The sequence below is a fragment of the Cydia strobilella genome, chromosome 14 (assembly GCF_947568885.1).
Source record: "Cydia strobilella chromosome 14, ilCydStro3.1, whole genome shotgun sequence".
NCBI classification, from domain to species: Eukaryota; Metazoa; Arthropoda; class Insecta; order Lepidoptera; family Tortricidae; genus Cydia; species Cydia strobilella.
In genome coordinates, this window is record NC_086054.1 from 3,479,022 (window position 1) to 3,506,702 (window position 27,681).

The 27,681-nt window shown below is 41.9% G+C and overlaps 1 protein-coding gene across 1 annotated transcript; it reads left to right on the top strand.

Annotated features, from left to right (window-relative positions):
* The first annotated feature begins 527 nt into the window (after positions 1–527).
* On the top strand, positions 528–27,681 carry LOC134747416 (uncharacterized). The gene is made up of 7 exons (XM_063682039.1): positions 528–2,141; positions 2,647–2,850; positions 4,856–5,124; positions 5,308–5,516; positions 6,989–7,041; positions 19,619–19,752; positions 25,273–27,681. Exons 1-7 carry the CDS (start codon positions 638–640, stop codon positions 27,664–27,666), a joined length of 4,767 nt encoding a protein of 1,588 aa, XP_063538109.1. The 5' UTR covers positions 528–637; the 3' UTR covers positions 27,667–27,681.

Consider the following 27,681-nt stretch of genomic DNA (forward strand, 5'->3'; position numbering starts at 1 on the left):
AGGAGAATTTAAAGATGTACCACGAGAAAACTTGTTATTTTGTGGAAAATTTTAAAATATCTCTTTTTTGCAAACTAACGTTAATTGGAGTTGTTTGTCTAAATCAGTATTAATTTTCTTTTGTTTTAAAATAAAGCAGAAACAAAACGCAAGCTCGGTGCGTTCGGAATATAGTTTCAAATTTCAAATATTTCATAATAATATATATATGCATTGAGTATTATTCTGAGATATGCAATATCAATATCAACATGATGGGTCAAAAAGTAGTGTTTCATATGTACTTTTAGAGTAATATGAGTAATGAGTATTCTTAATTATAGCTTTAAGATAATATTTGCATGCTTAACCAGCAAAATATGTCACTGTACGGGAAAACCTTTCCAATATCACCTTGTTGTACCATATTTTATGCAAAAAAAAGTTTTTTTTTGTTATTATCAGCATTATTGGGATATGGACTAATAAAACATTGATATTATTGCGTTGTTATTTTGAAGCATGTATTATAAACGAACTGTCACTTTACGTCACAAATGTCAAAGCACATTCGAATTTCAAAAATCAAAACACTTAACCGAAGTTTGTCCGATACAAAAGAACTACTAGGTACTGTGTTTCGAGATTAACAAACAAAATGAGTTTAGTAAGTGCTGTGCTACAAGAAGTTAATTCTACTAAAATGAAGGATTTTAAGAAATATAGCGACGAATTAACGCCGAGGCTCAAAGACCTCATCGAACGTGTTGAAATATTATCATGGACATTGCAGCAACATTTCATCGACTCTTACCTCAACTACACTACAACGAAAAGCCTGGAGCAATTGAATTATAAGAATAGAAAAGGAAACATCGTCAATGACTACGCCACCATCACCGAAGAAATAAAATCTTTGCGTGAAAAGTTCAACATAACTGATGAAGAGTTTAATGAACGTTGTGAAAAATTGGACACATCTATGGACGTTTTGAATGAATTTTGTGTTGCAGCCGAAGGTAAGCGCGTCTTACAGGTAGCCAACCATGAATTTAGGAGGCACAATTACTGTGAAGCTATGTTAGCCATTAAAAAGCTTCAAGATCAGATCCAGCTGTTAAATTTTAAAGGTGACGCAGCTAAAGCTTTGTTAAACTTGGTAGCGCAAGCTGAAAATCAATTGTCATTGTATACTGCTCAATTGAGTGTGGAATGGGAAGATCTATTCTCATGGTCAGAGGTCCCTAGTCTCCATTTCCTCACTTACTCATTGTCTGTGCAACAGAGTGATCCCATTATGCTACAGAAAGTTCTCAGAACTTTATATGTAACTAAAAGATTAAATGCAGAGTTAGGTCAGTTCTCCCATTTCTTCATAGATCGGCTTGTACACAATGTGATAAGGCATAACTGTGAGATATTTACTGAAGACCACATAGGTGCTGTTTTCTTCAATATTAAAATAGATTTGGCTAACAAGGCTAAACCTAACTATCAGACAGTATTCATTAACCTAACAGCTATCTTTGAGTTTCTGCAGTCTACTCTGGGCTCTCAGTTGGAAGGCGACCAAAACTTCATTGAAAATTTTGCTAATTCTATTAGACAAAAATTCTTTAATAAAATAATTGATGATTGTATCAGGAACAACTTGCCATCCTGTAACAGTACTTACGAGAACTACACCAACCTTGTAGTGGAATTAGATGCCTTCAACAAGTTCCTCATAGAGTCCAGATTTGTTGAAGCGTCAAAATCCCCGCTGAACAAGTATATTGACGATACGGAATGTGTCCTCTACAATAAAAAATGTGACAAGCTACTGAATGACATCCGGAGTTTGTTAAGTCAAAGTCTGTCATACGGAACCGAGGTGGTCGGAACAGAGATTGTAAATGAAAATGAGTCCATATTAGAAGTAACGGAAAAGACCGAGTATGCATGGGATTTGAACAAGCCGGTGTTCTTACCTAAATGTGTAATATCACAAAATGTGAAAAGGATTTTGAGGATGATTTTGGAGCATTTAGAAGAGAGCATAAAATTGCCAGAGAAATATAGCACTCAGTTGGTGTCATACATCAAAGATATAACAGGGATGTATCAAAACATTGTGCCTAAGAGGTTTAAGATCAATTTGGAGTGCTGCCCTCTAGACATAGGTGAGTTAGTAATATTTTTTTTCATTTAAATTTATAAATAAGTATAAAGACTTACACAATCCTTAAGGATATAGTGGGGAAGAATGGGAATAATTTTGACCATCTGGATCGTTTCTTATCATTTAGGTGGGATTAAATGGGAAAACACTGTTTTTTAATATGTCCTTTATATTGAACATAGTCTTAGAATTATTTACAACGACGGGACTTAATCGCGTAAAATAAGTCTTAAATTTACCTCCGACGTTTCGAGGACGGCGTTGTCCCCGTGGTCTCGGTGTCTTCTCCGAGACCAGAAGAAGTCGGAGAAGACACTGAGACCACGGGGACAACGCCGTCCTCGAAACGTCGGAGGTAAATTTAAAACTTATCTTACGAGATTAAGTCCCGTCGTTGTAAATAATAATGAGTAGAAATCGTGAAAGTTTAAATCAGTGTATAGTCTTAGAAGGTAACTAAATTAAAAATCAACATTTTTATATTGACATTCTTTAATAATTTTCAGCTCTATTCTTCAACAACTGCTTCTACCTGGCTCACGGGCTCCTAGGCCCCCCCTGGCGCACCAGCTTGCCCGGCCCGCTGGCTGATCACTTAACCACAACCATGCTGGTCTGCATCCAGGACCTGAGGGTGCTCGGCATGGAGAAGATATCCCTATATCTGCAGAAACAGAAGAATGTGATTACTCAGAACATCGAGCCTAGTGGTAAGTTTAATAATTACAGCAATGTCCCTACATAGTTTACTAATTACTTAAATATTTTTTAACAAGCAAGGTAAAGGGTTCGAAACGTCGGGATGTATTATAATTCAATATACGCGATATAATCCGTTTTCATAGTTTTATTTCATGAGTAACTATCGCGGTAACCGAAGACAATATTAAGCAAGATAAGTTTTTTGTCACAAATATTCTAATTTACGATCGCTTTTATTACCGACTGAAAAGTCACCTAAGTAGTACCAAAACTCAATATTTAAGATTTCTTTGTTTTATTACTCCTATGGCTCCCTTTGGTCTCATCAGATCAGCTTGAAGCCATTATAATATTGCAGTCACAGGTCTTTCTTAAGATAAAGAGAGAAATAAAGAAAGTTTATTATTCAAGTAGGCATATTTCATATATATATCTTTAGAGGAAAGAAAAGACCCCAATGTAAACCATACAAAAGATGGGAAGATGACTTTCCTGAAGACTGGAGAAGACTCAAAAAACCGCGACGAGTGGCGCCGCCTGGAGGAGGCCTATGTCAAAGACAGCCTGACAAAGAAGCAGAAAAAAAAGAGCATAAATAAATAAAATATAGATACATATACTAATATAATTGTAATGTAAAAACTGAGTCAGGAATAAAGGCTATTTCAATTTCAATATATATCTTTATTGCGATCATGTTCATTACAGAGGAAGGTACAAAACATTTTGAAGTAGGTACATGATACCCCGTTAGGGCACTGCAACAATCTTAATACTAGGTACTGAACTATTTACAAATAATACATTATTGAACTAGGAAATTGCTAAATAAATTATGATAATAAACAAAAACTTTGGTTAAATGTCATTCATATTGCATTATTACTCATTTATAATTGTATATTTAATTCATCATAAAAGCCCAACATTAATAAATAATAACATGAAATAAAAATAAAAATAATTAATTCTTTGGACTGATAATTAATCTATTGCATCATCTGATAAAAATTCCTCGACTTTATAATATGCCTTTCGTATTAAAATTGATTTCAGTTTGTTAATAAATGATTGCGTTTTTTGTTCATTAGTTACGCTTTTTGGTAATTGGTTATAAATTATCACAGATCTATAATGAGGGCTGTTTCTAAACATTTGTAGATTTGGTTTTGCTGGCAACAATAATTTATCCTGTCTTCGGGCACTTTTAACATGCTCGTACAAGGTAATATGTTTTCTAACAAAAATGGCAGTTTCTAATATGTAGAGACAGGGGAGGGTGAGCATATTTTCTTTAATAAAGAGTTCTTTGCATCCAGCTCGTTTGCGCACGTTTACAATTATTCGAAGGCACTTCTTTTGGCTTACGAAAAGACTGTGAACTTCTGAGCTGTGTCCCCATAAAATACAATGCGCTTATGAACGTCAAATAAAGCTACGCCGGCTCTAACCCTACACATCTGCCCTGAAAAGATTTGATAATTGATATTTTTATTAACTATGGGATATTTAAGCCATTAGGAATTGGTTGTAATTTAGCTTGTAAGATTTGGCCCACTAAATCTCAAATCTAGAGGGCTAATTCTAAAACTAAAACCAATAAACTTCTGTAAAAAAAAAATTCACATCACCAATTCGAAAAAGGCCATTTTCTTCCCTGATAGGAGGGAACAAAGTGGCACTTTTCTTCCCTACTAGGAATGATCAACGTAACACTTTTCTGTTCTAGGAGCTAGGACACTATTTTCACATTTTTTTGTGCATTATTTTTTTAACTTAAATAATATTTTTAAACATTATAATTACCTTATAGGTGATGTGAAAAGCAATATGTGTCACATGGTAGCAAAATTATTTCCGTCTTGGGCGTAACACACTTGAATTCCTCACTACGCTTACGATTATACTATAGAATCCTTCGCTTCGTTTAGGATTCAATTGTACGCCCTCGCCGTAAATATTTCATTTTGCTCCCTTGTGACACAATCTACTATTGTCTCATGATGCTTCCAGAACCCGCACCCTGGTCTAAAATCAGCTATGAGCAGTTCGACACAGCAGTCAACAACACTATAATCATGATGAAGGATCTTAAATGCAGCTGGCACCACATCCTACCCACTCGGATGTATGAGTTGGCCATGTGTACTCTAGTACAGGCATTCTGCCAGTCCGTTCTTCAGAGGATCTTCGCTGACAGCAGGCCTGTTCAGGAGGACTTAGTTTATATGTTGGCGGTGAGGCTGCAGGACTCGGTTGAAGATATAACTACGCTTTTTGAGGTAAGTTAACCATTGGATCTTTAGAAAAACCTAATTAATTTTATATTAGAATCCCTCTCTACGCTCGGGATTTAATTATAGAGTCCTTCGCTTCGTTCCGGATTCAATGTACGCCCACGCCATATACATATATGTAATTTTGCTTCCTTGTGACTTGTGACACAATCTACTATTCCATTACAGGAGCCGATCGAACTTGACAAGAAAATCAACGTTTGGACGAAGTTCACCAAAATGCCTCAACTCCTCAAAGCCCAGCTACTAGAAACCGCAGACGGATGGAAAAACAATAAAGAACTGGCCCAGAGTTACTCTTGTGAGGAGGTCCGCCAGATTGTCAAGATGAGGTTCCCGGACGACAAGTATAGGCTTAACATGTTGAAGGAAATACAGTAATCTTTGCGTGACCAACCGGCTGGTTGGAAAACATTGTTTAAACATTTATTCTGTTTCTGAACATACACTTAAGCTACTTTTTACAGAATCAAATACACAAGAACAAATAAAATTATTTTACTAAATATTAAATTTGATTTGTGTTATTTAAAGTACACAGTAAATTATGAACTGAAATAGATGTCATATATGAAAGAAAGAAAAAGTGACCAGATTTGGGATTGAACCAGCCTGCTTAACACCGCCTTGCTCAATTTCTTTCGTAAATGACATCTATTTCAGTGTATATCCCTTGATTATTTAGCAATGTTATGCACTTCAGCAGTCAAACTCGTATCGTAAAGATAAAGTGACGTCACAAACTTTGTGACTCCTCCCAACCCCTTGTCACGATATGTCACATTTTCTTGACCCCCTCCCTCCCCTAAACGTGTGACGTCGTAATTAACCCCCCAGGATGGTCGATGACCCCTTTTACCTCAACTATCAGGAATAGAAAAAACCGGCCAAGTGCGAGTCGGACTCGCGCACTGAGGGTTCCGCACTTTTTAGTATTTGTTGTTATAGCGGCAACAGAAATACATCTGTAAAAATTTCAACTGTCTAGCTATCACGGTCCATGAGATACAGCCTGGTGACATGGTTTGTATGACCTATTTTACTTTCTTGGATCCGGCCTCCCTTAGACTGGCGACTGGTTTGCGACTCGGGGTTTCGGTGTGTACGCCACACATATGCTCTTGTGGCACGGACGTGGACCGACTGGGACACCATGGATTATCTTGTCAAAAAAGTGCCGGCCGTTTTTCAAGACATGCGTCGCTTAATGACATAATCCGTCGGTCTCTTGCCACCATCAATGTACCCGCTCTTCTTGAGCCGACTGGCATTATCAGAGATGATGGCAAGAGGCCCGATGGGATGTCCTTGGTTCCTTGGAGCTTGGGACGGATGTTGGTGTGGGATGCTACCTGCGTAGACACACTGGCACCGTCCCACCTCCAACGGACTAATGTAAAAGCGGGCGGAGCGGCGGAAAGCGCCGAAATTTTAAAACGTAATAAATATAAGAGCCTCGGTAGAGAGTATCATTTCGTTCCATTTGGAGTTGAAACTAGGTCCATGGGGTCCCAGCGCGCATAAGTTGTTTGCAGAAATCGCGAAGCGTCTGGTTGACGTAACTGGTGACCGAAGAGCTGGCGGCTTTCTCGCACAACGTATCAGCATTGCGATACAGCGGGGAAATGCCGCCAGCATCCTTGGTACAATGCCTCAACGGCCTATTTTAGATTTAAGCTAGTTATTAATTTCGTTTACGTAGTACCACTGTATATATCTTTTTTCAATTTATTATTTTCTCTTTTATTCATTTTAATTAGAAAGTTTAGGTTTTTTATAATATGCATATAAAATCACATAAAAATCTATAAAAAATACATATAAACACATTATAAAACATCTAACCTAGGGTGCCGCCAGCAGCGGGGCCAGGCCCATTGCCCAAGCTGCCGGTGCCCGGTGGTCAGGGCCGCACAGAGAGGAACCGACGGCCTATCCGCGCCGTGTCCAAGAGATCACCGCCTTCTGCATGACCGTTGATCCAACCACCTAGCGAGATGGCGGTCTTTCAAGATGTTGGTCGAGGTGGTTGAGACTCTTCGCTATGAGACCGATTGCTAAAACGACTATCGGGACAATGATCGTCTAATCAACATCCCACATGGCGGTTATATCGTAGCATCTCGCATCTCATGCGGCTCTTTCGGTGTGTGGTGACATAGCTTGCCTAGGAGCGACTAGAGTAACTTTACAATTTGTACAGTTGTTGTCTAAGCACTTCAATTTTGGAACACCTATAACGTATCAGTTCGAAAATTATTGGGCCATGGCCCTATTTTTGCAGTTTATCCAACTACGCCAAGAGCATTTTTCACTTTCCGTTGCAGTAGAACGTAGCTGAACCAATCGCCTGAATAAATGCGTGCGTGCGATATTTACATGGTTGCGTAACGGAACAGCACGGAAGAGCGGAAATAGGAAAAACGTGGTAAAAGCATGAGCAATATTTAATTTGCACTTTAATTTAGACAGTTTTATAAATCGCCTAATTGCTGTGGTTGTACATAATATGTAGGCCAACCCAATTTTTTGTTATATTATATGTAACTCGTAATCCCGTATATAATAGTTAACAGCGTATTTGAGTTAAGTAAATCGGTACTGTAGGCCGAGCACATGATTGACGCGACAGTATCTCGCCGCGAAATAGACTACCCGTCTTTTACTAACTGTATGAATTAAAGGGGGACGGGTAGTCTATGTCGCGGCGAGATACTCTCGCGCCAATCATGTGCTAGCCCGGCAGGTAATTTCATTGAATAAACTTATACGCATTGTTGTGTGTAGGTAAAGAAATAATTTTTTGTATTTGTAATTAATAATTTCATATTGAATTGGTTATACTAATGTTTTAATCCATTAGGTACAGAATTATTGATGGTTGTCAGTGAAAGAAGCATATACTGAGTAATTTTGGAGTCGTAATCCCGAATGCCAAAAATGTATTAAGTTACTGAACAAATGGTTTCCCATATATGGGTTATGGGACCTATATAAACAATGTAAAAAATACATACTTACATTACATATAAAGATACATTTCGTCTTCTTCGGGCCGTCGGTGTCCATTCGATTTTTTTTTGCGAATTTGTAGGTAGCTCGCTAGGTAAGGGGGGTATCTATATTATTTTCCAAACACAAAGGGCACGGTGACAGGTGTCATCTCCGTATAATTTATATAAATTGTACTGAGATGACATCTGTCAGCGCAAAATACACGCAACGCCTTCCTGTTTGAAAAGTACTGCGAATTTTTGCAGCAATTCAGTACTTTCAAAAGCGATGCAGTCCCAAAAAGGCCGCGAACTAAGTCTCAATGCTGTCGCTGATCATATGCCCTCGCGCACGTAAGCAGCACACGAAACATAGCGTACTGAATCGCTGCAAAAAGTCTGTGCTACCTCCTTAGGAACTTATTTGGTGTTATAAGAAGAGAAAGTACATATATATATTATCTGAAAATTGTGCAATAATTATAACTATATTAGGCAAGCAATGTGTTTTTACGTTTTTAATAACTAGGTACACTACATTAGGTAAGCATTAGTTTTACAACTAGTAAAGTATAACTGAATCCGCATCACGCGAAACAGTGTTACACTTTTTACGTCTTAATAGTTATTCTATTCGTGACGATATTTACTAGTAGCAAAGATAGATATAACTCCGTAATAGATGGATACAGTCTAAGGAAAAAAACGTGCCTCGAATCACGAAAATTTGATTCTCGATCAGAGGGCGCCACTAGTTTTGGCCTACACTCGTATAGAGGGCGTTGACGGTTTCGTTTGTTATTTATAATATTAACGCATATCAGTGAAAGAACATGGGTCAAAATCTTAATGCAAATAAAAAAAATCATTTATCCATATTAAAATACATTTTATCGTATTATTATAAATATTTATTTTTAGTTTTAAAGTGTGTCAACAGATGGCAGTGAATTTACTGGGGTTACAAAATTTACTATGACAGTACCGCTCTAGTATAAGTTACTCTATGCTAGTAGCAATAAAGTCGATAGTGTATTGGATAAACTACTTACCAGTGTTGGCCGAACGCTAATGCCATTAACCATTAAAAATTAACAATTAAAAAGGTTAATGGCCATTAACCATTAGCCATTTAATTCGGATTAAAGTTAATTCGGATTAAAGTTAATTCGGATTAAATTTTTGAGACGTTAATGGCCATTGAAGTTAATTCGGATTAACTTTAATTCGGATTAACTTCAATGGCCATTAAAGTTTCTAAAAATTTATTAGAATTACTCTCAATTGCATCAACGTCTAATAAAATTACATTCGTGATATTTTAAAATGAGACAGCAAAATGACCCTGACTGAACCCTGGCAGTAGTAGCAGTACCTACCTACTACCTAGTAGAATTCTGGTTTGGTGCAACACAGACATACGCGGTTTTGGTCATTTAAATCGTCTTGATGAGCACTTCGGAGAGCCGTACCCACGATAGAGCTGATGCTGAACCCTGGCAGTACCTAATGGATCTAAGGTTTGGTGCAACATAGGCACACGCTGTTTTAGTCATCCGACTCGTCTTGATGAGCACTTCGGAGAGCCATACCCATGATAGAGCTGATGCTGAACCCTGGCAGTACCTAATGGATCTAAGGTTTGGTGCAACATAGGCACACGCTGTTTTAGTCACCCGACTCGTCTTGATGAGCACTTAGGAGAGCAGTACCCATAATGGAGGTGATGCTGAACCCTGGCAGTACCTAGCGGAACTAAGGTTTGGTGCAACATAGGCACACGCTGTTTTAGTCATCCGACTCGTCTTGATGAGCACTTAGGAGAGCAGTACCCATGATAGAGCTGATGCTGAACCCTGGCACTACCTAGTGGATCTAAGGTTTGGTGCAACATAGGCACACGCTGTTTTAGTCACCCGACTCGTCTTGATGAGCACTTAGGAGAGCGGTACCCATGATAGAGCTGATGCTGAACCCTAGCAGTACCTAGTGGATCTAAGGTTTGGTGCAACATAGGCACACGCTGTTTTAGTCACCCGACTCGTCTTGATGAGCACTTAGGAGAGCAGTACCCATAATGGAGCTGATGCTGAACCCTGGCAGTACCTAGTGGATCTAAGGTTTGGTGCAACATAGGCACACGCTGTTTTAGTCACCCGACTCGTCTTGATGAGCACTTAGGAGAGCAGTACCCATGATAGAGCTGATGCTGAACCCTGGCAGTACCTAGTGGATCTAAGGTTTGGTGCAACATAGGCACACGCTGTTTTAGTCACCCGACTCGTCTTGATGAGCACTTAGGAGAGCGGTACCCATGATAGAGCTGATGCTGAACCCTGGCAGTACCTAGTGGATCTAAGGTTTGGTGCAACATAGGCACGCGCTGTTTCGGTCATCTGACTCGTCTTGATGGGCACTTAGGAGAGCGGTACCAATGATAGAGCTGATGCTGCACCCTGGCAGTACCTAGTGGATCTAAGGTTTGGTGCAACATAGGCACGCGCTGTTTAGGTCATCCGACTCGTCTTGATGAGCACTTAGAAGAGCAGTACCCATGATAGAGCTGATGCTGAACCCTGGCAGTACCTAGTGGGTCTAAGGTTTGGTGCAACATAGGCACACGCTGTTTTAGTCATCCGACTCGTCTTGATGAGCACTTAGGAGAGCAGTACCCATGATAGAGCTGATGCTGAACCCTGGCAGTACCTAGTGGATCTAAGGTTTGGTGCAACATAGGCACACGCTGTTTTAGTCACCCGACTCGTCTTGATGAGCACTTAGTAGAGCGGTACCCATGATAGAGCTGATGCTGAACCCTGGCAGTACCTAGTGGATCTAAGGTTTGGTGCAACATAGGCACGCGCTGTTTAGGTCGTCCGACTCGTCTTGATGAGCACTTAGGAGAGCAGTACCCATGATAGAGCTGATGCTGCACCCTGGCAGTACCTAGTGGATCTAAGGTTTGGTGCAACATAGGCACGCGCTGTTTTGGTCATCTGACTCGTCTTGATGAGCACTTAGGAGAGCGGTACCCACGATAGAGCTGATGCTGAACCCTGGCAGTACCTAGTGGATCTAAGGTTTGGTGCAACATAGGCACGCGCTGTTTTGGTCATCTGACTCGTCTTGATGAGCACTTAGTAGAGCGGTACCCATGATAGAGCTGATGCTGAACCCTGGCAGTACATAGTGGAAGTAAGGTTTGGTGCAACATAGGCACGCGCTGTTTTGGTCATCCGACTCGTCTTGAGGAGCACTTAGAAGAGCAGTAACCATGATAGAGCTGATGCTGAACCCTGGCAGTACCTAGTGGATCTAGGGTTGGGTGCAACATAGGCACACGCTGTTTTAGTCATCCGACTCGTCTTGATGAGCACTTAGGAGTGCAGTACCCATGATAGAGCTGATGCTGAACCCTGGCAGTACCTAGTGGATCCAGGGTTTGGTGCAACATAGGCACACGCTGTTTTAGTCATCCGACTCGTCTTGATGAGCACTTAGGAGAGCAGTACCCATGATAGAGCTGATGCTGAACCCTGGCAGTACCTAGTGGATCTAAGGTTTGGTACAACATAGGCACACGCTGTTTTAGTCACCCGACTCGTCTTGATGAGCACTTAGGAGAGCAGTACCCATAATGGAGCTGATGCTGAACCCTGGCAGTACCTAGTGGAACTAAGGTTTGGTGCAACATAGGCACACGCTGTTTTAGTCACCCGACTCGTCTTGATGAGCACTTAGGAGAGCAGTACCCATAATAGAGCTGATGCTGAACCCTGGCAGTACCTAGCGGAACTAAGGATTAGTGCAACATAGGCACACGCTGTTTTAGTCATCCGACTCGTCTTGATAAGCACTTAGAAGAGCAGTACCCATGATAAAGCTGATGCTGAACCCTGGCAGTACCTAGTGGGTCTAAGGTTTGGTGCAACATAGGCACACGCTGTTTTAGTCATCCGACTCGTCTTGATGAGCACTTAGGAGAGCAGTACCCATGATAGAGCTGATGCTGAACCCTGGCAGTACCTAGTGGATCTAAGGTTTGGTGCAACATAGGCACACGCTGTTTTAGTCACCCGACTCGTCTTGATGAGCACTTAGTAGAGCAGTACCCATGATAGAGCTGATGCTGAACCCTGGCACTACCTAGTGGATCTAAGGTTTGGTGCAACATAGGCACACGCTGTTTTAGTCATCCGACTCGTCTTGATGAGCACTTAGGAGAGCAGTACCCATGATAGAGCTGATGCTGAACCCTGGCAGTACCTAATGGATCTAAGGTTTGGTGCGACATAGGCACACGCTGTTTTAGTCATCCGACTCGTCTTGATGAGCACTTATGAGAGCAGTACCCATAATGGAGCTGATGCTGAACCCTGGCAGTACCTAGCGGAACTAAGGTTTGGTGCAACGTAGGCACACGCTGTTTTAGTCATCCGACTCGTCTTGATGAGCACTTAGGAGAGCAGTACCCATGATAGAGCTGATGCTGAACCCTGGCAGTACCTAGTGGATCTAAGGTTTGGTGCATCATAGGGACACGCTGTTTTAGTCACCCGACTCGTCTTGATAAGCACTTAGGAGAGCGGTACCCATGATAGAGCTGATGCTGAACCCTGGCAGTACCTAGTGGATCTAGGGTTTGGTGCAACATAGGCACACGCTGTTTTAGTCACCCGACTCGTCTTGATGAGCACTTAGGAGAGCAGTACCCATAATGGAGCTGATGCTGAACCCTGGCAGTACATAGTGGATCTAAGGTTTGGTGCAACATAGGCACGCGCTGTTTAGGTCATCCGACTCGTCTTGATGAGCACTTAGAAGAGCAGTACCCATGATAGAGCTGATGCTGAACCCTGGCAGTACCTAGTGGATCTAAGGTTTGGTGCAACATAGGCACACGCTGTTTTAGTCACCCGACTCGTCTTGATGAGCACTTAGGAGAGCGGTACCCATGATAGAGCCTTACCACCTACCTTAGATCTACTAGGTATTGCCAGGGTTCAGCATCAGCTCTATCATGGGTACTGCTCTCCTAAGTGCTCATCAAGACGAGTCGGATGACCAAAACAGCGCGTGCCTATGTTGCACCAAACCTTAGTTCCACTATGTACTGCCAGGGTTCAGCATCAGCTCCATTATGGGTACTGCTCTCCTAAGTGCTCATCAAGACGAGTCGGGTGACTAAAACAGCGTGTGCCTATGTTGCACCAAACCCTAGATCCACTAGGTACTGCCAGGGTTCAGCATCAGCTCTATCATGGGTACCGCTCTCCTAAGTGCTTATCAAGACGAGTCGGGTGACTAAAACAGCGTGTCCCTATGATGCACCAAACCTTAGATCCACTAGGTACTGCCAGGGTTCAGCATCAGCTCTATCATGGGTACTGCTCTCCTAAGTGCTCATCAAGACGAGTCGGGTGACTAAAACAGCGTGTGCCTATATTGCACCAAACCTTAGATCCACTAGGTACTGCCAGGGTTCAGCATCAGCTCCATTATGGGTACTGCTCTCATAAGTGCTCATCAAGACGAGTCGGATGACTAAAACAGCGTGTGCCTATGTCGCACCAAACCTTAGATCCATTAGGTACTGCCAGGGTTCAGCATCAGCTCTATCATGGGTACTGCTCTCCTAAGTGCTCATCAAGACGAGTCGGATGACTAAAACAGCGTGTGCCTACGTTGCACCAAACCTTAGATCCATTAGGTACTGCCAGGGTTCAGCATCAGCTCTATCATGGGTACTGCTCTCCTAAGTGCTCATCAAGACGAGTCGGATGACTAAAACAGCGTGTGCCTATGTTGCACCAAACCTTAGACCCACTAGGTACTGCCAGGGTTCAGCATCAGCTCTATCATGGGTACTGCTCTTCTAAGTGCTCATCAAGACGAGTCGGATGACCTAAACAGCGCGTGCCTATGTTGCACCAAACCTTAGATCCACTATGTACTGCCAGGGTTCAGCATCAGCTCCATTATGGGTACTGCTCTCCTAAGTGCTCATCAAGACGAGTCGGGTGACTAAAACAGCGTGTGCCTATGTTGCACCAAACCCTAGATCCACTAGGTACTGCCAGGGTTCAGCATCAGCTCTATCATGGGTACCGCTCTCCTAAGTGCTTATCAAGACGAGTCGGGTGACTAAAACAGCGTGTCCCTATGATGCACCAAACCTTAGATCCACTAGGTACTGCCAGGGTTCAGCATCAGCTCTATCATGGGTACTGCTCTCCTAAGTGCTCATCAAGACGAGTCGGATGACTAAAACAGCGTGTGCCTACGTTGCACCAAACCTTAGTTCCGCTAGGTACTGCCAGGGTTCAGCATCAGCTCCATTATGGGTACTGCTCTCATAAGTGCTCATCAAGACGAGTCGGATGACTAAAACAGCGTGTGCCTATGTCGCACCAAACCTTAGATCCATTAGGTACTGCCAGGGTTCAGCATCAGCTCTATCATGGGTACTGCTCTCCTAAGTGCTCATCAAGACGAGTCGGATGACTAAAACAGCGTGTGCCTATGTTGCACCAAACCTTAGATCCATTAGGTACTGCCAGGGTTCAGCATCAGCTACATTATGAGTACTGCTCTCCTAAGTGCTCATCAAGACGAGTCGGGTGACTAAAACAGCGTGTGCCTATATTGCACCAAACCTTAGATCCACTAGGTACTGCCAGGGTTCAGCATCAGCTCTATCATGGGTACTGCTCTCCTAAGTGCTCATCAAGACGAGTCGGATGACTAAAACAGCGTGTGCCTACGTTGCACCAAACCTTAGTTCCGCTAGGTACTGCCAGGGTTCAGCATCAGCTCCATTATGGGTACTGCTCTCATAAGTGCTCATCAAGACGAGTCGGATGACTAAAACAGCGTGTGCCTATATTGCACCAAACCTTAGATGCATTAGGTACTGCCAGGGTTCAGCATCAGCTCTATCATGGGTACTGCTCTCCTAAGTGCTCATCAAGACGAGTCGGATGACTAAAACAGCGTGTGCCTATGTTGCACCAAACCTTAGATCCATTAGGTACTGCCAGGGTTCAGCATCAGCTCTATCATGGGTACTGCACTCCTAAGTGCTCATCAAGACGAGTCGGATGACTAAAACAGCGTGTGCCTATGTTGCACCAAACCTTAGTTCCGCTAGGTACTGCCAGGGTTCAGCATCAGCTCCATTATGGGTACTGCTCTCCTAAGTGCTCATCAAGACGAGTCAGGTGACTAAAACAGCGTGTGCCTATGTTGCACCAAACCTTAGATCCACTAGGTAGTTCCAGGGTTCAGCATCAGCTCTATCATGGGTACTGCTCTCCTAAGTGCTCATCAAGACGAATCGGATGACTAAAACAGCGTGTGCCTATGTTGCACCAAACCTTAGTTCCGCGAGGTACTGCCAGGGTTCAGCATCAGCTCCATTATGGGTACTGCTCTCCTAAGTGCTCATCAAGACGAGTCGGGTGACTAAAACAGCGTGTGCCTATGTTGCACCAAACCTTAGATCCACTAGGTACTGCCAGGGTTCAGCATCAGCTCCATTATGGGTACTGCTCTCCTAAGTGCTCATCAAGACGAGTCGGGTGACTAAAACAGCGTGTGCCTATGTTGCACCAAACCTTAGATCCACTAGGTACTGCCAGGGTTCAGCATCAGCTCTATCATGGGTACTGCTCTCCTAAGTGCTCATCAAGACGAGTCGGGTGACTAAAACAGCGTGTGCCTATGTTGCACCAAACCTTAGATCCACTAGGTACTGCCAGGGTTCAGCATCAGCTCCATTATGGGTACTGCTCTCCTAAGTGCTCATCAAGACGAGTCGGGTGACTAAAACAGCGTGGGCCTATGTTGCACCAAACCTTAGTTCCACTAGGTACTGCCAGGGTTCAGCATCAGCTCTATCATGGGTACTGCTCTCCTAAGTGCTCATCAAGACGAGTCGGGTGACTAAAACAGCGTGTGCCTATGTTGCACCAAACCTTAGATCCACTAGGTACTGCCAGGGTTCAGCATCAGCTCTATCATGGGTACTGCTCTCCTAAGTGCTCATCAAGACGAGTCGGGTGACTAAAACAGCGTGTGCCTATGTTGCACCAAACCTTAGATCCACTAGGTACTGCCAGGGTTCAGCATCAGCTCTATCATGGGTACCGCTCTCCTAAGTGCTCATCAAGACGAGTCGGGTGACTAAAACAGCGTGTGCCTATATTGCACCAAACCTTAGATCCACTAGGTACTGCCAGGGTTCAGCATCAGCTCTATCATGGGTACCGCTCTCCTAAGTGCTTATCAAGACGAGTCGGGTGACTAAAACAGCGTGTCCCTATGATGCACCAAACCTTAGATCCACTAGGTACTGCCAGGGTTCAGCATCAGCTCTATCATGGGTACTGCTCTCCTAAGTGCTCATCAAGACGAGTCGGATGACTAAAACAGCGTGTGCCTACGTTGCACCAAACCTTAGTTCCGCTAGGTACTGCCAGGGTTCAGCATCAGCTCCATTATGGGTACTGCTCTCATAAGTGCTCATCAAGACGAGTCGGATGACTAAAACAGCGTGTGCCTATGTTGCACCAAACCTTAGATCCATTAGGTACTGCCAGGGTTCAGCATCAGCTCTATCATGGGTATGGCTCTCCGAAGTGCTCATCAAGACGAGTCGGATGACTAAAACAGCCTGTGCCTATGTTGCACCAAACCTTAGATCCATTAGGTACTGCCAGGGTTCAGCATCAGCTCTATCATGGGTATGGCTCTCCGAAGTGCTCATCAAGACGAGTCGGATGACTAAAACAGCCTGTGCCTATGTTGCACCAAACCTTAGAACCATTAGGTACTGCCAGGGTTCAGCATCAGCTCTATCATGGGTACGGCTCTCCGAAGTGCTCATCAAGACGATTTAAATGACCAAAACCGCGTATGTCTGTGTTGCACCAAACCAGAATTCTACTAGGTAGTAGGTAGGTACTGCTACTACTGCCAGGGTTCAGTCAGGGTCATTTTGCTCTCTCATTTTAAAATATCACGAATGTAATTTTATTAGACGTTAATCCAAATTGAGAGTAATTCGGATTAATTATTTGACTTTCATGCCCATTGAAGTTAATCCGAATTAAAGTTAATCCGAATTAACTTCAATGGCCATTAACGTCTCAAAAATTTAATCCGAATTAACTTTAATCCGAATTAACTTTAATGCAATTGGTTAATGGCGGAACTAATGGTTAATAAAATTGATCAATGGTTAATTAAAATTAACAATTACGGCCAACACTGCTACTTACCATGTATTTCGGATTTTTAAACTCTCCTCTCCTTTTTAGGGTTCCGTACCCAAAGGGTAAAAACGGGACCCTATTACTAAGACTCCGCTGTCCGTCTGTCTGTCACCAGGCTGTATCTCATGAACCGTGATAGCTAGACAGTTGAAATTTTCACAGATGATGCGTTTCTGTTGCCGCTACAACAACAAATACTAAAAAGTACGGGACCCTCGGTGGGCGAGTCCGACTCGCACTTGTTCGGTTTTTGGACTCTGCGAAGTAATCAGCAAGAACTATAAACTGTCTTTAAATTTCAATTATATACCTACCTACCAAAGATGCCTTGGTAAAGCTTGGTCTTAAAAATAAGTTTAAATACTATAGGTACCTAATACCAAAGATAGATATAACTCCGTAATAGATGGATACAGTCTAAGGAAAAAACGTGCCTCGAAAATCAAGAAAATTTGATTCTCGTTCAGAGGGCGCTACTAGTTTTGGCTAACTGTCGTATAGATGGCGTTTACGGTTTCGTTTGTTATTTAACAATTTTAACGCATATCAGTGAAAGAACATGGGTCAAAATCATAAAAATAATTAATGCAAATAAAAAAAATCATTTATCTATATTTAAATACATTTTATCGTATTTTTATAAATCTTCATTTTTAGTTTTAAAGTGTGTCGACAGATCGCAGTGAATTTACTGGAGTTACAAAATTTACTATGACAGTACCGCTCTAGTATAAGTTTCTCTATGCTAATACCTACTTAATAAGCATCTTTTAGAAAAGTGAAATCCCATTTGAACTCCACTCCACTAAAACTAAACATATTTTCTGGTTGGTGTAAACAAATACTAAAATCGTCGTCAATAGAACTTGTAAACAAACCATTTCACCTTCATTACTTCGTAATCTCGCTCTTTGAAAGGACAACCATGACCTTATCAACAGTCTATATACTTAAATATTTAATTTATATAATTTTTTAGTTAAATTAAATGTTAATTATTAATATTTTAGGGCAAATAACCTTCGTACAAATGTTATGTTCTGTCTTAACGCTAACAAAATCTGTGTTGCCAATGCTCCAAATAAATGAAAAAAAAAAAAAAACTGTCATATTTGTTTACATTAATTGCAAGTTCTATTGACGACGACTACATTTACACCCGCGCTTACGAAATTTTTACATAACGCTATTTACGCCATTAATAGACCCAAGTCACCCGTGCTTAAGTATTATTTTATGATATAGGGCCAAACGAGCAAATAAACCGCCTGATGGTAAGCCATTACCGTCGCCCATGAACACTTAATTGCAACAGCAGAGATGTTGTAAGTGCGTTGCCGACCTTTAAGATCGTTCCTATAAGTATATTGTATATTGGCCTAAAGTGGACCACTGGCTCTTCACTGAAATAGATATCTTCTATTCTCTGTTGTTACCCCTGATATTTTGCATCTGGATTCCGAATCTGAGTACCTATTGGCTGATGATTAGCCGACTAATGAGGATGACCGATTAGTCGGCCGACTCGTCGGCTAGTTGGCCAAATCTAACATAGGTAGGTAGGTAAGCAAGTTTACACTTACATATTACTAGCTTTTGCCCGCGACTTCGTCTGCGTGCAGTTAGTAATTTGGGAAGCTTATTTTTTATCCAATCTGCTTTTTATCGATTCCCCATACAAACTTCCGCGCCCCTTTTCACCCCCTTAAAGGATGATTTCTGGGATAAAAACTGCCCTATGTCCTTCCCTGGGACTCAAACTATATCTATACACTACATCGGTTCAGCGGTTTAAGCGTGAAGAGGTAACAGACAGACAGACATACACACTTTCGCATTTATAATATTAGTAAGTATATGGATAATAGAGAACAGCATGATAAAATAAATAAATCAATTAAATGGTTCTGTCCTTGACCCAGTAAAGAAGAATTTACGGATTTAAGTCTCGATTAGCTGAAATGAAAGGAGATTTCAGTCTCAATCAGATCAATGACTATCAAATCAAGCTTGCCTCTCCTAGTTTTAGTTAGCTTACCATCGACCTATACGACATCTCGTGGATAGCATTTGGACTTATGTCTTCACTGTAGGTACCGAGAAATTATTTGTGCCTGCCGCTCACGTGCTTAAATAGTAACATCATATTTTTAAATTTAGAACACAAAAGTTTAAAAATAATTTATCCAGGGATGAAATAATCGTGGATAGCAGAGAAAGTTCACGTCCCGACACTCAGCCACCCATCACCGACGCTATATAAGAGACGACGCTTCCTCGCGCCCATCATTACGTATCGTGCAATACTGCGACCGACCGCGTGCTGCACAATGCAACACTTATCGGTAGGTACATCACTACGGAAAAAAAATAAAAAAGGCGGGAAAACGTGGAGTGAACGTGTTTTGTGCTGTGAACATAAGGATGTTTTTCGTTAGTTATTTTTGTTTGTGATTAATGCGTGATCATTGCTGCTGGTTGATTGAGGTTTGTCTAAACACGAAGGACGATTTAATAAAATTGTGTGTGTAAATGTGTAAGTGAAGTGTGAAAATCCCCTAAACAGAGTTCAGCGTAGTATTGATAAAGACACGAGTCTTTGGAGTCTTCATATTTAGTGGTGTCAGTTTAAATAACTAGATACAGACTCGTTAGATATTTACGTCGAAATAAGAATTCTTTTAATCTTATTTTATTAGAAACTTGAGCTTTCTGTAGAAACTAGCCACATTTAGTGGCCACACTAGTAATTTTTACAACAATTTTTTAGCAGCGTTGTCTACGGTTCAGACCGGTTCATTTCTCAAACGATATTAGTCTAATATTATTAGTGCGTTGTCATGGTAACCCATACGACTTGACAGTTCGTGGACTAATATTATTAGTCTAATACCATTCGAGAAATGGGCCCCGAATTAAAAACAAAATACTTAAAGTAGCGTGACTCAAAACTAGTAATTCTAGTTTCTTAGTTAGTGAGTTCTAAAGTACCTAAAGACTGTGTCCCATACACAACCCCTCGAGAGTATCTCGCCGAGTCTCGGCACAGCTCCGATCCGGAGGAGCGCGAGACGAGACGAGACAAGGAAGAGCGAGACCAGAAGGGAGCAAGGGAGCCAAGTTCTAAATGTCCACCTGGGATATAATTCAAGTTCATATAACACATGGCCGCTGCGTCGCCAGTTCTTTTTTGAACTTGGCTTAACACGCTGCCGCGTGTCTAGATTAAAACGATATACCTAGATAGAGGACTAGCTGTTGCCCGCGACTTCGTACGCGTGCATTTATATGTTGATGGTTATCTATTCTACTTGAGCATGGAACATTATGCCGCAAAAGATAGCAGTACGGACGATTAATCATTTGTTAATAATTATACAAAGCATAATAATTAGCTCCATGCATGTTTTTTTTTTAATTTTTGTAATCATAATTCGTTTTAACACCGGAAAAAATTAGTTACAAAAGTACTTTTATTTTTACCTTCACATTATTTTATTAAAAATATTTAAAATGTTGAAAAATTTTAAGCGGTTGAAACGCTATAATTTTTGGCGCGAATTCGACAGAGCGTGATGACGTCACACGTTGGACGGTCCAACTGACGTTTGGTACTAATGACACTTATTTTTAAGTCATAATGTATTGTTTGTCCACATTTTCGTTAGTCATAATTTGGTTTTTCTCAGAAACGCGTAACTTTTCAGGATTGCCATAAAACAAACCTAACCCTATCTATAATATAACCTGAGGAAAATCCTGAAAAGTCCGGTTTCAGAATTATGACTAATGATAATATGACAATTATTACATTATGACTTTCAATAATTATGTCAAACTAAGGGACCCCTATACAAATACACAAATACATAGAAAACACCCAAGACTCGGGAACAAATATCTGTGCTCATCACACAAATAAATGTCCTTACCGGGATTCGAACCCAGGACCATCGGCTTCACAGTCAGGGTCATTACCCACTAGGCCAGACCAGTCGTCCACATTGGACCAGCAATGTACGCAGTCAACAATGTAAACGAGAAGACACGTGTTCCATTGCATACGTAAGTATGTAAGTAAGTAGGGTCAAGGCGGAAACAGTGGCTCAGCTCGAACAGTGGCTCAGTCGCCCAAAAATATCCGCCTCTCTTGTGTTGAAATTAGGTTGAGTGAGCCACTGTACCCGGCCTTTTTTTACCGAGCCACTGTTCCCTACTTGACCCTACTTGTTTTTCAGTTGGCCTTATGATATGACCGACGGCGGACGGCAACGGAATATAGCAATACTCGTATCAAAAATTTATACAGGGTGGCTACAAAATAAGTGCATTGCCGTTGCCAGGGAGGTTTTGGGATTATACTAAATAACTGTTACTATGGGATTAACCACAAAATCGCGAAAATCGGGGTTGGTCCCATAGTAAAAGTTGCTCAGTATAATCCCAAAACCTCCCTGGCAAGGGGAATGCACTTATTTTTAAGCCACCGTGTAGGTATAGCTCCGTATGAGATGGATATAGTCTAAGAGTACATTACCGTAAGTTGACCCTTATTTAACTATTGATACTGGATAGGAATGGAATCGATTGGCATAAAAAAATAGCATGTGAAAAATAAAAGTTTTCATTTTCATACAAATTATATGGGAAAAGTTTTCCTCGATTTCTGCCTTTTCTAGTCGTAAATTTTTTTTGGTCCCATACAAGCTTTTGATCCTGGATAGGAATGGAATCGATTGGCATCAAAAAAAAGTTTGTCTAAAATTACCTTTTTCTCGCAGACTGTATGTTTTTTCCAAAATCTGTAAACGCCAATCTTCATTAATTTGAAATCGTGGGAAGGTCTTCTAAGACCGTTTTCGCGTAGCAGCACGGGATCTGGTAGCTGCCTTTACTGACCCATTTAGAAATTCCACCCTGTATACCTCTCTCTAATAAGCTGGAGGACAGTGGTTCTAATTCCGGTGAGGGCATTTATTTCTATATTTTATTGCGAATATTTGGACATAGGGATATTGGGGGTCCCTTTGTTTGACATAATTATTGAAAGTCATAATGTAATGATTGTCATATTATCATTAGTCATAATTCGGAAACCGTTAACTTTAGGTTTGTTTTATGGCAATCCTGAAAAGTTACGCGTTTCTGAGAAAAACCAAATTATGACTAATGATAATATGACAATCATTACATTATGACTCAATAATTATGTCAAACAATAGAGACCCAGGATATTGATATTTTAAGGTTATGTATGTATTTAAATATTTATTTATATTTATCTATTATTATCAAAGGTATTATTTATAGTACCCATAACCCAAGAACAATGGAGTTATAGTTAACCCTTATTTGTTTATTTACTTATATTATTTACCATCAAGAAATCCTGTTTCTAGCTAAACCTAAATACGTCGGTAACGTATAACACCAGTTCTGAACACAATTGGCTAATATTTTAACAATAGATTCAACCCGGGGTTACACAATTATAACAACAAACAGTTTTGTTTACGAGTCACTAGATGGTATAAACAAGTACGTATTAACATCTATTATCGTTCGCAAAGCCCTATTGCTGCGAAATAAGATATAATTCTTGGTCGGTGTCTTGGAGTACTACGGACACTGAAGTTATTTATATTTAATTTTATCTTTCCGCCATCACAGCCAGTAGTGAAATTGACATAAACATGTACAGTAGTGTGGTGTCATATGTTATTATAAATGTGAGTGATCCGGAAAAAAAGTACACATTCAGACATGTACAGATTCTTGGCATAGGTACGTGTAGCTTTTACAGATAGGTACATACAATATACGTACGATGTTGTGTTATAAGTACCTACGATGCTTGTTTTATATAAATATATTTTTTAATTTAATCATTATGTTGTATCTTCTTGCTGTGTAACTTTTTCTTATTTAACTATCTGTCATTGTATGTTATTTTATGTCTCTTTTCTTCTTGTCTGTTACCTTCCGTGATTCTTCCCACCTGATGGCCTCATCGGAAGATCTGGCCGCGTAGCCAACACGCCAATCGCTAACGCTCCGTAGCGATCGAAACGCAACTCTCACTGTCGCACTTATATGGAAGAGTGATAGAGAGACACAAAGCGTTTCGTTGTCGAAGCTATAGCGATTGTCACCTTGGCTAGGCCGGCAGCGCTGCAAGGCCTGCAAGCCACTAGCAACATGCTGAGATAAGGCCAATTCGTGGCACTTTAATCTTATTTTATGTTTTCTTTTATACCTATTATGTAATGTCTTGTTTGTTTGTGCTTACGAATAAAATCTTATTCTATTCTATATACAAGTAGTATTTCCAAAGAATGGGGAACAGGGTGCCGCCAAATGGTGGTCACCTATCCGTAAATCGTCTCTTGGCAAATAAAGCTATTCTTTCTTGGTGTATTATCAAACAATACAAAGCCATGATATTGTAATAATTAGAGTCCGACCGAAATGATCTTTCGCCGAAATCGAAGGTTTGGTTTTAATTTTGACTTAATTTCGGCCCAAACCAAAACGTCTCTGACCATGGGGTTTTAAATTCAGGGCTCGATTCCAGTCGCTAAACTGAGCTACTATTATGATTATTGAGCTTTTATTATGGGATTTATATATGGGACCAACCCAAAAATCGCAAGAAAATTCTTGGCTTTTCCATAGAAAACAGCGACATACGATCAGCCAAAATGTATAAAAAAGCCATTTTTTTTTTCGCGATTTGGTGTTGGTCCCACAATTAAAGTAGCGTAGTTTAGCGAGTAGAATCGAACCCTGAATATGAAGCCCCATGATCAGAAACACCCTTTATACGTCAAACTAGGGAACAATATTTCAGTTATCTATTTCAGTCTAGGAGGATATAATATAACCAAACGGAGTAGCCATTAACAGGCGTTCCCTCTGTCGAAAATAGTCGGCCAATGGTCATACGAAGTAACTAGTTAATAATCTGTGATGGTCATACACAATGTATGGACTGACGTTTATCTGACATGGCTATTTTGACGTTACGTATACATTTGACGTTCCCCTCCCCCGCAATAATCGGCAGACTTTTTTGTACAGAAAATTACAGACGTGGCGTCTCCGTTTGGTTATACCCTCCTAGATTTCAGTTTATAAAGGGTTACCTTTATACGTGTTATAATTGTTGAAAAAAATGTCGGTAGCCTTTCTTTTTAGACATATGACCAATGAAACACCTATAATTCCTGACGACACACCCGCACGGAAGGTGCGTTAAAGCATGTACAACTGTACAAGTACGCGCCGATACGAGTATTAAACCCAGGCTAAAAACCAAGCATGAAATATTCATAAGGTTATATCACACTTTTTAAGATTGATTGTGTGTAAACATAATTAACGTGACAAGTAGCAATTGAATGGAGTTATGGAGTCGTTTTTTAAGCTATACGAGTCAATAACTTGAGATGTTTGTTTCATATGAATCCGATAAGAATGGTCTAATGAAATTCATTCTTAACAATTCAATAGCTTATTTAGCTTTATTTAGGTTAAGTGGGATTTCGTTGTTAAATCCATACGAACGTTACTCGAGGTTTCTTTGCTTCTGTGGATATATCATACAATGTTATGTTTCGTGCCCCGTCAAACAGCCGTACATTTTTAGAAAACTCCTTTCATAAATCAAAACTATGTGACAAATTGAAAAAGTAACTAATGGCACCACCCATTACAATCTCATAACCTCATTATTATTATTATTAATAAAAGCTTTTTAATTTAATTTATAACGTCGGTTTAATCAACAGGTCTTGAGTTTTTTCCTTAATATTCATGGAATATTCCTACGAGTCCAACTAACACAACATAAATTTCCTTTTCAGACGGCATTCCTGATCATAGCGTTAGTGATCGTCGTCAATCAAGGTGGCGCGACGGCACAAGATGATGACATCATCACGGCAGACCAGATCGCCGAGGAGGCCAAGAACCGAGCGGTCACTATAATCGACGGCCCCAAGTACGTAGAACCCCTCAAACAACCAACCAACCCACCGGCGAACCAGACGCAGCCCGAGCAGCGACCGCCTAGCAAACCGCCTCATCCGGCGCCGGATAAAAATAAACAGAACTTCGTGGAACCGCCGCTCAGATCATTTCATCCCATCCGGCCGAACGCTCCGCCCCCGCGACATGTGTATCAAAAACCCTTGAACATCAGACACACCAACTCCTTGTACAGAGTCATTCCTCACCACAGAAACTACCACTATCCCAAGCATTCCACCCGCCAACCGCTCGTCTTCGCGGCCTCCACCGGCAGACCCGTTCGCGTTCCGCTACAACCTCCCAAGTTCAGTGTACCCATCGAAACCATCAACGGCATACGCGCCGGCGAAGTAAGGCCACCGAAGGGCTACGAGCGAAACACCACGACAACTACCACCACAACCACGACCACAACGACCACCCAGAAACCTTTGAGGAACAAAAGAATCTGGCCCAAAAACTACGAGAAAAAGAACTACATATTCCACACCAAAACAGCAGGCATTGCAGGCAACTTCACAACAAAAAAGGAGAATTTGAATAGCACAAGCACTAACAGCACAGACCTAGAGATTGCATCTGCGACTCACTACCGCTTTCGATACATCACCACAAACAGAACGGCACATTCGACGACGACGAGCGCCCCGCTCACAATCACGCGCGGCTACCGCCGGTTCACCAGGGTGCCCAACCACGCTTCCACCACCGCTGCCTATGACACTAACTACACCAGAATCCAGCCTAACGATTGGGTGCCCATAATACCTTCGCATTACCCTAACAACAAACCCAAATACCCTAATAACAAAAAGCGCCGGCCCATACCAAAATTGATATCCAGGCGATCCGATACCGGCGACATCGAATTTACAAGTCCCGAGGAAAACCCCGATATCAATGAGATCAGACCTGATGACACCAATAAGCGCACAGTTTACCTTCAACCCTTCGGGCTTGTTCCGGTACCGGCGCAGGGTCACGGACTGGTTAACGGGAGGAAAAAGATGGTAATCTTCCGCAAGCGGAAGCGGCCAATGAACATGCATGTCTTTCCTGGTTACAGCCCCAATCCCGGCGTGCAACCGCACGCCCCGCACGCTCTGGGGGACCACCCTGACGCCAGCCACCAGCCGCGCTTCGTGACGAGGATCAAGCACCACCATCACCACCACCACCACAGGTACATCAAAACCGTCGAAAAACCCATCAAGGTCCCGTATAAAGTCGAAGTGCCCAAACCTTACCCGGTCACAGTAGAGAAGAAAGTGCCCGTAGCCGTAGAAAAGATCAAATTTGTGGATAGGCCTATGCCGTATCCGGTGCAAGTGGAGAAGAGAGTCCCCTACCCGGTTCAAGTGCAAGTGCCCCATCCGGTTCCATACAAAGTGATCGAAAAGGAGTACGTTCCGAAACCGTATCCGGTATATCATGAAGTCCCAGTGGTAAAACAAGTAGAAAAAAGGGTGCCCTACGCAGTACAAGTACAGGTACCAGTGCCAGTCTACCGTCCATACCCGGTGAACGTGACTGTCGAAAAGAGAGTGCCGTACCCAGTGGCGGTAAGAGTGCTCGTGCCTCAACCGTACCCCGTTGAAACTCGAGTCCCCTACCCAGTAGAAGTAAAAGTAAGGGAACCAGTTGAGGTAGTGAAGCACGTGCCGGTCAAAGTGCCGTTCCCGCAACCGTACCCGGTTAAAGTGCCGGTCGCCGTGCCGGTGGAGAAGAGAGTTCCCTATCCCGTGGAAGTCGAGAAAAAGGTGCCGGTGCCTTATAAAGTTATAGTGCCTCAGAAGGTCGAAGTGGAGAAAAAGGTGCCCGTGTACGTGCCGCGGCCTTACCCGGTGGAGAATAAACCAGTTAAAGTGTCTTATCCCGTCGAGGCGCAGGTGTATAACCAGAACCAGAACCAGAACCAGAATACGTACATGAGCCAGCTGAGCCAGCCGTTCCATTACAACTACATCTCGGACATCGGGTCGTATACGTCCTACAGCCCATCGATCACTAGCAACGACGTGACGAGCACGCCGCACCACATGGTGACGGTCCACGGGAACACCGGGTTCGCGGGATTCCAGTCGCGTTCAGACAAGACTGAAACGACGTCAGCAGAGAGTTCCGAGTCCACGGAGACCACCGGCGTTACCACCATGACGACCAAACAGGCAGACGTGACGAGTGTTACAAGTGCAACTACCCATGCCACGACGCAAGCTAGTTTGTAGTAACAGATTTGTAGT